General features: G+C 49.3%; 1 protein-coding gene across 2 annotated transcripts in view; it reads right to left on the bottom strand.

Moving 5' to 3' along the window:
- Nucleotides 1–398: 398 nt before the first annotated feature.
- RILPL1 (Rab interacting lysosomal protein like 1) overlaps nucleotides 399–11,751 on the bottom strand; it is a 51,220-nt gene continuing 39,867 nt past the window's right edge. Inside the window, exon 7 of one of the 2 annotated variants that reach the window (XM_049865836.1) lies at nucleotides 399–3,375. In XM_049865836.1, coding sequence (XP_049721793.1) covers nucleotides 3,228–3,375 — 148 coding nt within the window. In that variant the 3' untranslated portion in view covers nucleotides 399–3,227. Of the gene's footprint in view, nucleotides 3,376–5,264; nucleotides 6,685–11,751 lie in introns of those variants that run through there. The other variant, XM_049865837.1, reaches the window with a different exon arrangement.

Here is an 11,751-nt window from a genome sequence, read left to right as displayed (position 1 = left end):
CCACTGTGACGAAGTATAACAAACTTCGGTGGCTTAAAACAACAAATTTATTCTCTCACAGCTCTGCAGGCCTGAAGTCCGAAATCAAGGTGTTGGCAGGGCTGTGCTCCCTTCGGAGGCTCTACGGAGTCCCCTCTTGCCTCTCTTAGCTTCTAGCAGCTCCAGGAAACAAACGCCTGGTGTTCCTTAACTCGGAGGTGCATCACTCCAGTCTCTGCATCTGTGTTCACATGGCCGTCTTCCCTGTGTTCATCTTCCTTGTCTTTTCCTCTTACAAGGATACCAGTCATAAAGAGATCAGGGCCCAGGCTACTCCAGTAAGACCTCACGTTAGCTAATAACATCTGCAAAGACGCTACTTCCAAAGGAGGTCATGTTTACAGGTACCGGGGATTAGAATGGCAACGTATCTTTCTGGGGGACAGTTCAACCCCTAACAATCTGCTCCTAGTTTATCCTGCAGACCTGTGCATGCATGTGAAAGGGTGTATTTACCTGCAGCAGTTTGTGACAGTAAAAGTGGAATGAACTTACCTGCCCATGAGTGGGAGGCTGGATAAGCATTAATAAATCATACACCTATATGATAGGCCATGGTTTCTCAACTTTGGCACTGTTGGCATTTGGGACCAGGTAATTCTTTGCCGTGGGGGGCTGTCCTGTGCACTGTAGGGTGTTTAGCAGCATCCCTAGCCTCCACTCACAGGAAACCAGTAGCACTCTCCTCTCCAGCTGCAAAAGCCAAAAATGTCTCTACCCACTGCCATCAATTCTGACTCATAGTGACCCTGTAGGACAGAGGAGAACTGCCCCATAGGGTTTCCAAGGAGGAGCTGGGGGATTCGAACTGCTGATCTGGTCTCTAGACACTGCCAAATGACCCCTGGGAGGGCAAAATTGCCCAGGATTGAGAAATCACTACCTTACATGCTGATGGGAGTGATCCTCAGGATATTTTAAGGGAAAAAAGAAAGGTACAGAACAGCACGTATACAGTATTCTGCCATTTATATATAAAGAAATAAGGGGAGTGCTAGAAACATATATATACATATACATACATATACACATGTATATATATGTGTGTGTACATTATATATATATCAAATATTTTTAGAAATATAGTTAAGAAACTGGTTATACTGGTTACCTGTGGGAAGAGGGTGGAAGGGCGATTTCTCAGTGTTATTAAGGTTGTGTGTCAACTTGGCTGGGCTATGACTTTCAGTGGTTCGGCAGTTAGGATGTATGTCGTCTGGCAGTCGTATAATGAGGTAATCACCTGCATGTGAGACTGGATGTAATGTGATCACCTCCACGATGGGATCTGCTGCGAGGAGCCAGCCAGTTGAAAGGGCGTTTCCTCGGGGGTGTGGCCTGCATCCAACATAGGTGGACTCTGTTGCAAGCCTGGTGGGGTTTTGCTTGCTCTGGATCCTGCAGCTGGCTCTTATTCACTGACCTCCGCTTCTTTGGACTTGAGCTGGCAGCTTACCTGTAGATCTTGGGATCTGTGAGCCTCCAGAGCCTGTGAGCCAGAGGCCTGTTGTCTGGCAATCTTGGGTTCACTAACTCCTGTCGCTCCACGAGTCAGGAGAGGCTTCCAGCCTGACTGGCTGACTTGGGACTTTCCAGCCTCTACAACCGCATGAGCCATTTCCTTGGTAAAAATCTCCCCCTCTCTCTCTCTCTCTCGCTATACACACACACTTCACTGGTTTTGCTTCTCTAGAGAGCTCAGTGTAAGACACGCAGCATACATGTTTTTATTCTACGAATACTAATTCTGCACAACTGGAGGGGAGGACAATTGCTGTAAAGCAACATCACCATCCTAACTGATCATTTTGTCAGCAACATGGAAATGCGCTGTATTGTAGATTCTGTAAATGGTCTGATGGCTTTTAGCAAACAACAGGAAAAATATACAAAGCAGCCCCGTCACATGGACCTGAGTGCTTCTGTAGGAAACGCCACCTCTGCGGTCTGTGAACGTCCAGCTCTGCTGGTGGAGAGAGAGAGTGTTGTGTGGGCACACCCCCAAGTCATGGGTTGCAGACAGGACCATGAGCTGGCCAGCCACGAGGTCCTCAAGCCATCTTCCACCCGCTGCCCTTCTCGGTCAAGTCTTCCCCCCATCCACCGTCCTGCATCCCCTAGGTGCCCTCACTCCGTTCCCAGTCTGCTTTGGCACATTTGTCTTCTTAGCAGGGGACTACGTGATATTAAACAAAAAAAAAAAAACTCAGCTGCCATCGAGTCGATTACAACTCATGGCAACCCCATGTGTATCAGAGTACAACTGTACTCCAGAGGGTTTTCAGTGGCTAATATTTTGGAAGCAGATTGCCAGGGCTTTCCTCCGAGGTGCCTCTGGGTGGACTCGATCCGCCAACCTTTCAATTAGCAGCTGAGTGCCTTAACTATTGCACCACCCATAGTGAATGCTAAAAGGAAAAAAGATGCCGGGGGGAAAAAATCCACACGAGATATTACAACATCTCATCCTCAGCAACTTTGTTTGGTTAGTACTGCATCACTCACAGCGATTCCAAGGCAGGCTTGCCTTGAACATAGCTCCATGCTCTAGGCATCACCAGCAACAAGGTACAACAGGATCACAGGCTCTGGCAAAGTTGTCTCCAGTTTCTGGGTGGGGGAACTGCTGTCCCTATTATCTGTTGCTCTGTGTCTGAGCTGAGGCAGCTGGTCGTGTGACTTCAGAGGCCTTGCCAGTCCAGTCAGTTCATCCTCTATAATATGCCATCATCACCCTGATCATTTCACGAGCGTAACTAATGGAAGGCTACCCCTTCCCCGCCTCCCACTTAAGTACAACACATGTAATCAAAAAATCTCTACACGGAGAATCTTAAACAAAGCAAGTCAAACCATGATTCTAGTGGTGAGTGATGTATTTGGTTTAAAGAAGCTCCTGTTGTACTGAAGTTAATGCAAAAATCCGGCCTCTGTTCACGGGACTAGTTAAATAGATGGCCGAAGGGGTCGCAGTCATCTGCTGTAAACTGTGAGAGCCCTGGGTGTAAATCAACAGTTCTTTAGAGTCTGGCATCAGTTTGGAAAAGTCCTTCCTCAAAGCAGACAGTTTTGTTTGAGGGTTCTGTTTCGAGACAGCATCTGAAACAACCAAGAGGTGCGTAAGGCAGGACACCTGGGGCTGCCAGATTCAGCAGACGGTTCAGGTCCAGGACAGACAAGGGTCAGGGTCACAGGTGCTGCAGGGCTTCCTGTCCTTGCTCTGTGTAGCCGTCATCTCGGTGCGAGTTTGCCCACTGACCGAAGGACTCCTGGACGTGCACGCTCCTCTGCGTGTTGTTGGCCAGGCGCTTTTTGTCTCGGGAGAAGAAGCTAAACCTTTTGGAAAGGGGAAGGAAAGAAAGAAATGAGAGTCTCCCCTTGGCTGTGCATGCAACGTGTTGCGGTGCCAGGGACACAGAACAGCAAATGCAGGAGGGGGCCAGTCAACTCAGGCCACGGGAGGAAACGTCAGGGGTGCGAATCCTGGTTATTCTAAGGAAGCAGCGGGAGGCTGTGCACGTCATTTAGTCAGGGCACCTGGGGAGTGGCACACTGGGAACGGGCGTGCGTGCACGTGGTGGGTGATGGATCTCCCACCTCAGGCGCTACTGAGGATGCTTGCCCCTTACTAGTGGGAGCAGACAAAAACCACGGTTCCTTCAGCCAGCCTAGTTACAGAACTGTACAGGAAAAGGAATACTTGAAAGCCACGTGGAAGCAAGATGATCTGGATGTAGACAGAGTAATATTTTTAAAGAATTACATATTGATTTAACGTCAATCAGGAAAATGTGTAAGTAGCACATCAAAGCCCAGGTTTTGAAGATACCATTGCTTAGGATGAGGCTAAAAGTAGGCATTTAAATTAAGAAAAATGATACAATTAAAAGATACATAAAGTAAAAAAATATATACAGGTAGTTCCTGATTTGTGATGGGGTTCCATTCCGATGACTCCACTGTAAGTCGGTTCTGATGTAAATCAAATATTTTTTTTTTTTTAGTTTTCTTTATTATTGGCACAGCCTGCTATAAGGCAGTGCTTTAGCAGTAAAGCATAATGCTGGACATCTGCAAGTAAACATCTGAGAATGGTAACATCAGCAGGTTACCTGCTGCAACACTGTACGTACGTACAGGCAGTCCCCCGATTACGAATGAGTTCTGTGCCTAAATCTGTCTTTAAGTCGAATTTGTACGTAAATCGGAACAGTTAGCTGTATGTTTGTATCTAATGTCAGTTAGTCAAATGTTTGTCTTAGTATATAGTGTAGTGTACCTTTCTGTGCATAAAAACATTAAAGAACACTCCCAGATACACTAAAACATCTTTGACATAATACAGTAATAATAATATTTTGATGCGCATCAAAAAGCAGCACCCATTTTATTATGAACCATTTTCTGTACCTCGATTTTTAATACTTGACAAGTGTAGGTTCATAACTACTGGTTGTACATATTACTACAATAAGACGTGATAAGATGCACAAAAACAAAAATGGTTGGCTTTAAGTGCAGTTCGTCATTAACTCAAGTCATAAGTCCGGGAGAGTGAGTGAGTGAGTGAGTGAGTGTGTGAGTGTGTGTGTGTGTGTGTGTGTGGTTGTTAGCTGCCAATCAGTAAATTCCAACTCATGGCAACCCCACATGTGCAGAGTACAGCTGTGCCATAGGGTTTTCAAGGCTGTGACCTTTCAGAACCAGATAGCCAGGCCTTTCTTCCAAGATGCTTCTGGGTAAATTTGAACTGTCAACCTTTTTTGTGCCACCTAGGGACTGTATGGAGCCCTGGTGGCACAGTGGTTAAGAGCTCAAGCTGCTAATCAAAAGGTCCACCAGCTGCTCCCTGGAAACCTTATGGGGCAGTTCTCTGTCCTACAGGGCTGTTATGAGTCAGAATTGACCTGACGGCAATGGGTTTGGTTTTTTTCTTTAGGGACTGTATATGTAGATACGGAGACGTATCTTCACATCTCTCTCCATATACCATAATAGTACATGTGTTTCTCTGATTAGATAAAAATTGTGAATTTCACTGTGTGAATGCAATGTACAATGTAGCAAACGTTAATTTAGAGTAGCAAAAATTGATTTAACGATGAGAGCCTTTAGAATTTATTACTATAACTAGCTACATAAAAAAAAAAAACTAGCTACATAAAAAAAAAAGCAACAGCTAATTCAGACCAAGAGGTCTTTTTAAAGTAGCTGTGACTGTTAGAAAAACTCGACGGCAACGGGTTTTTTTTTTCTGTGTGTGTGTTATGTGTGTGTGTGTAAGATTACTGGGCACTGCTCCAGGTGAACAGTTTGATGTCTAAAAGATAAAGTGGAAGCCATAAGCAGAAAGCTTGTAACATGGTCCATTTAGATCAAGGTCAGCTTGAAGTCCACACAAAGGCTAACCCCAAAAAAACCCATTGCTGCCAAGTCAATTCCGACTCCTAGCTACCCTACAGGACAGAGTAGAACTGCCCCGTACAGCTTCCAAGGCTGTAACCCTTACGGAAAGCAGACCGCCACATCTTTCTCCCGTGGAGCGGCTGGTGGGTTTGAACTGCGGCCAACCTTCAGGTTAACAGCTGAGTGCTTTAGCCACTGTGCCATGAGGGCTCCTGGACAAAGGATAAACCAAAAAAAGCCGCTGGCTTTGAGTCAATTCCGACTCATAGCAAACAGGCAACCCAAGGTTATCTGGAGAAATGCTCTGAGCACCTAGGGTCTCTTTAAGACGTGTACACGTACTAGCAAGTCAAGACGTGATTTTCATACGAGGTTATCTGCGAGCTATTTCCATGATTTCTTGTTGTTAGTTGCCATCGAGTCGATCCCAACTCACGGCGATCCCATGCGTGTAGAGCAGAACTGCTAAATATGGTTTTCAAGGCTGTGACCTTTCAGAAGCAGCTCGCCAGGCCTTTCTTCTGAGGTGCCTCTGGGTGAGTTTGAACTGCCAACCCTTCGGTTAGTAGTTGAGTGCTTAACCGTTTGTGCCACTCAGGGACCCCTTCCATAATGTAATCAGGGGAATGAGTGGGCCAGGAACATGGCAACAACACATCCCTCAAGTAGGAAGGAAAGCCACTTAGCAGATCCTGCCCAAAGGGACACGGGAAGAACCCAAACATGGCTCCCCTCCTCCGCTTCTGTTTTTAGCAAGAGCAGGTGGCTTACTGGTGATGGCAAAACAAAGCAGTTTAGAAAGCTCCAGCGTGAAGACTGAAAACAGTATTAGTGTCACTCGGGGGACCAGGGACACAGCTTACTGACCCGTCACTCAAAGGCCCGTCTTTACTGGAACAGGGACAAGGTGGTTTTACAATGGAAACAGAAGAGACAAAGAGAATTATTGGTGACAGAGCGGAGACTCTGGGGCATCACTCCTGCGGATTGAGTGCAGTGACCGGCACATTTGAAATCACATGTTTCAACACCCATTTCAAATGGGACACACGAGTGACAGTCATGCAGGTGAAGTAGCCAAGAAGACATGCCAGCCCCAGCAGCCATTCCAAAGGCACAATTCAAAAGGAAACCAGAGAAATGGTGCCTACAAGGGAGACAAGTCTTCGGATAGGCTGCAGCGTGGGGTCATCTATTATCAGTCCCGCTGCCATCATGGGCATTATGGCTGTAAAGATCCTGGTCAGAGAAGTATAGACAAACAAACAGCATGAAAAAGAAACACACTCCACAGATGACCCAGCTGGAGGGTGTGGGTGTGAAGACCACCAAGGGAGGATGGGGTGTAGGGGGGAGGAAGGACTTAGAACCTGCTCTGGGAGTTAGTGGTGGCACCTTTGCTTGGAGGTCTTCTAGTATGTCTTCCCCAGCCACCATGAACTGCAGGCTCTGCCCGATGGCAGCCAGGAAGAACAAGAGGGCAAGGGGGCGGGCAGAGTAGGCAGGCATCACAGAGAGCTAAGAGGAGAGCCTGGCTGATCTCCACAGTGCTTCTTCAGCCCGAGGATAAGGCAGGGCCGACAGTATGTGCCCACCGGGCTGGGCAGGGGAAACAAAAGAAACGTAAAGCAAGCCACCTTGTTTAATCTGAAAAGCTGTGATTTCTTTTCTAAAGGTTGGCTGGGCAAAGATATAAAATAATTGTTTCAAATACGGCTTGGGCACTCTCTGTGTGCTTGGGTTACCTTCAAAAGCTGGCATCTTTGCAGGACCTCCTGCATGGCTTCTCATGGTGACAGTGACAAGCGGGGGTGCCCAGTGCTAAGTGAACTGGCCCAGGCCCCAGAAGCCAGGCTACTGGACAGTTAGCTTGCCAGGGGGCTCCAAGCCACAGTGTTCTGCTCCCACCCCCACCAGGATGCCTTCTTAGCATAACAGGACCCCCAAAGACACAGTCACTGTGCAGAAGGTAGTCCACACACATGGGGCATTTGCCTGGAGAAGTGCTAGCCCATCTGGAAACGCTGGACTTCACTCAGACCCCATGGGTCTGGGGACCCTGGGACACCTGGAGGGTTCCGGTCACCTTACTGTCTGGATCTTGGGTGGCCTTGATGAATGTATGAACAGATTGTCCCTGCCCCTCCCTAGTCCAGCTGCCTCACTACTCCAGAGGGATGCCCACCTCCATTAAAAGACTGGGCTGTTTTGGCCAAAAGTTTATGTCCTGGATACAGTATAGCTGGTTTTAACTCCCGTTCTCCCAGTCTTTCTGGAAGATTCAAACAAACCAAGTTCTAACAGCGGCATTTCAGGCGGTGGAATGGGTGGCTGTGAAGAAGCTATTTCCAGGCAGAAGCCAGGAGGGGTGGTGGGTAGGAGGATGGCACAGAATGCACTGTCCCCGCTACTGTTAGATACTTGGGTGGCCGCCCACTCTACAACCAGCCTTTCCTGCCTGCAAGGCCAGTTGCTCTGATGGAAGATTCTCGGGAGTTCCTGCTTCGCCCACTGCCTGCCTTCCTGCTCCCCTCCTCCCTGCTCGGCAGGAACCAGCTGTGTGCGTGACTATGATTAAGAGAGAGGGATGCCACAGATGGGGGGGGGCGGGGCGGCTGGTGCCTGGAGTGGACAGGATGAGGCTGAAGTCACTCAGGCGCTCCCTTGTGACCTTCCGGGCAGTACCAGCCACATTCCCTGGCTGCCAGCTGCTCAATCACAAGCTATTCTTGGATGCCTTCTGGATACACTGTTTTGTTTTGTCTGGCGGTGGAGGTTTCTGGTTCCCTTGACCAGTTCAGCCCAGAAATGCAGAGTCTGCCATCTGGGCCCCATGGTGCACTTGTGAGATAAGGGAACTGGGCAGTCAGCCCCCAGATGGTGACTTGGAGTGAGGGAGGGAGGGGCGGGGGAGGACAGGAGGTGCCTGGGGCCACCTCCTGGGCACTGACTGTTGTTTGGGGCTCCTGTTTGCTAAGAAGGAGTCCTGGCAGAAGTGGGAGCAAAATAGTGTGGCTTGGAGCCCCTACAATGCTAAATGCCATCTGGACAAGCCTGGGCCAGGTGGTGGACACAAGGCATGGGTTCGGATCCCAACTGGGATCCTTCCAGAAGTCTCAGCTACAATGGATCACTGCTTCCTGGGGCCCCAGCTTCTCATCTGAGGAATGGGGAGAACGTCCCAGCTCTGAGTCTCTGATGCGGGCGGGGAGCCTATAACAGTTCAAGTGTTGAACCTCTGTGGTGGTTCCTACTTAACCTTTGGGGGGTGAGGGTGGGGAGACACCAGTCAAGGGCATGAGGCTGCGCTGCAAAGCAGCCGTGAGGTGTACTAAATAGACTGCATGACGAATACTCCCCACACGCAAGGCTGGAGGGACCAGACCCATTCAGGTGGGTGCAGGAGGTAGGAAGGGTGGGAAGGGAGATAGGTGGGCAGGAAACCGTCTTAAGAACGGCCACTCTGGCCCTGCCCCAGGGCGATCTGTCCTGCCCCCGGCTCATCCTGGAGGCATCTAGGCTCTCGGGCGGGCACACTGAGACAGCTCCCAGTCAGGAGCCCAGGTGGACAAAGGCAACCAGTGTCCTGCCTGTGCAGGTCAAAAGCCTTCCATGCCAGTTGGCTCTCCCGTTATGCCCTAGAAGGTTGCTGCCCTCAAGGGATCTCCTCTCCCCCCTCTTTCCCTCCTACTCTCTTCTTCCCCCCCTCCTCTTTCCCCATCTATTCCTCCCCCACCCCCTGCCTCCCTCCTGTCCTCTCTCCCCTCCCCCTCTCCCTCTCTTTTTCCAGTCCCTCCCCTCTCTATGTTCTTTTCTCCCCTTCCTCCCTCTCTCCTATCTCTCCCCCCTCCTCCTGTCCTGCCCTCTTCCTGTCCTGCCCTCTTCCTAACCACCTCCCCTCTCTGTGTCCTTCTCTCCCCTCCCTCCCTCCCTACTCTTTCTCTCTTTCTGGGGTTCCCAGATTCCAGAAGCTTCCCCTAACAGGCTTAGAGCCCCAGGCCTGGCTGAGCTCCCAGATGCCAAGCTAAACGGAGGAAAGCTGTGAAGACAGGCCCCGGGGTTCATTCTGGAACAATCCGGAAACGAGGGGCTGGCACCACAGCCTGTTCAGGAGAGGGCAGGAGAACAAGTTCCAGTGGAAGGAGGATGCTGGCAAATTCTGCTCACCCTCCTCTGGATTTCACCCGATTTGACATCTGTAAAAGCCAACTCTTAATGATCTGTTTTAGAGAAAAGGGGCTGGCGTAGGAAATTTAAAAGTCAGAAAAGCCCAGCTTTGGAAGGGATTCTTAAAATCACAAATTTTAAATGGTCCTCAAGCCTCTGTAAACGGACCACACTTGAAGTGAAGATTCTAGAAAGGTCTGAGGCTTAGAAATCTGGGAATGAGCTGCTGAAGGACCCTGAACGCTGCTGTCTCGGTCTCTCCCTCCCTCAGCCCAAGAAGGTGATGTTTGGCATCATAAAACTTTCAACTTCCCCAGGGTGAAACCCAAAAGGCTGCAGCTATCAGAGCACAGAAGGCCAATCTGGTCATCCTTCCAGACAGTGGGGCTAGCGGGTGGATCAGAGTTAAAGCAAAGCCAATCCCATTTCCCACCAAACCACAGATGAGAAACCCTACCCAAGGATATGGGTTTTTCCTGGGCACTAAGTATACACAAAGGAGGCCTGGTGGTGCAGTAGTTTAGTGTTCAGCTACTAACCAAAAGGTCGACAGTTCAAATCCACCAGTGGCTCCTTGGGAGAAAAGACCTGACTGTCTTCTCCCGTAAATATTACAGCCTAGAAAACCCATGGGACAGTTATACTCTGTCAATATAGGGTCACTAGAGCTGGAACAGACTCGGCAGCACACAAGTATACACAGAATCAAGACTGAAGGGCTTCCTCACTCCAAAATAAGGCTACAGTGGACACCTATAGCTTTTGTTCACTCTCCTGGTAACACACACCAATCTTGCTTCAAGACCCGTCCTTCCTCTAATTTGACCATGTGAACTGGATGGGGTTAATGCTACTCCTAGCCTTGGGGCTAAGAATGAGAGCCAGACCCAGACAGTCAGTGCACTGCCCTGTGATCACCTTAGAGATGGGTCATGTGACCCAATCAGAGCCAGTGAGACTCTATTCTGTGACTTTGGCGGAACTGCTGGGAAGAGAGAAATCTCACTTTCCCACTGGAGTTTCAGACACAAGAAAATACCAGCCCTGAGCTGATGGCTGCCATATTGCCACCATGGGGAGTACCCATGAATGGAGCCCACAGAGAGGAAAACCAAGCCAGAGGTGGAGGGGGCGAGACTGGCAACTATAAGATTCCTGATACACAGAGGAGGAAGCTTTTCTGGTTCTAAGCTTCATCCCTGGGAAACACTTATCCAATAAGCAGAACTGGGGACCACAGCCCTTCCCAAATCCAGGAGGGACAGAGGATCAAGCTCATGACAATGTTAAACTGGCGAGGGAGGACTGGAAAGGAGCCACGTATTAAACCATACGATCCAGAGAGCAACCAGCCATTCCCACAGCTACCAGGCCCCAAATTTGAAGCAAGTCACTGTTTGCTCCAAGAGGACAAGGCCCAGCAGCTACAAGGAAGCCCAGACTATGCACGCCCCCTCCTGCCCGCTCACAGGACAAGTCAACTCACAGGACAGGAACCAGCCAAGAACGTCCAAACACCACTGGATTTCAAGAGTTGAGGCATTCAGGTCACACCCTGCTTTCCCTCCCCTCACTCTTCCAGCTAGTTTTCCAACTTGTACCACTCACTTTCACGAAGCTTCCCCTGGGGTTTGGTGGAAAGATTCAGGGCCTTTTCCATAGTAAGCCTTGGGTATAACTGGAAAGCCAGAGCCAGGAAAGAGCCCCTGGGGGGAGATTACGAGGTGGCAAGACAATAGCGGGAGCTTGAGACTCCTGCTGAGAGTTAAAAATCCAGGCTCTGGGGCCAGGCTGCCTCGGTGGGAACCCCCGACCTTGCCTCTTACTAGCTCTATGACTCCAGGGATGTGACTGACCTCTGTGCCTCAGTTTCCTTAACTGTAAAATGGAAACGAAAGGGTTATGCTGATAATTTAATGCGATATTCTGCAGAAAGCACTGCGTAGTAACCTGGCACATAGTAGGATCTTAATAGAGATTAACTACCAAACTATACCTGTTTTTACTGGGGTCCGTGAACCTCCTGAAATTGTATGCGAAATTTTATTTTATTTTTTCCTAGGGAAGGGATCTGTAAACCTTCATCAGACTCTCAAAGGGGTCTGTTGATGCAAAACACTACAAAAGGACCTCAAAGTC

The sequence above is a fragment of the Elephas maximus genome, chromosome 22 (assembly GCF_024166365.1).
Source record: "Elephas maximus indicus isolate mEleMax1 chromosome 22, mEleMax1 primary haplotype, whole genome shotgun sequence".
Classification (NCBI taxonomy): domain Eukaryota; kingdom Metazoa; phylum Chordata; class Mammalia; order Proboscidea; family Elephantidae; genus Elephas; species Elephas maximus.
The sequence above is the reverse complement of the archived record's forward strand: the minus strand, read 5'-3'. Positions and strand labels throughout refer to the sequence as shown.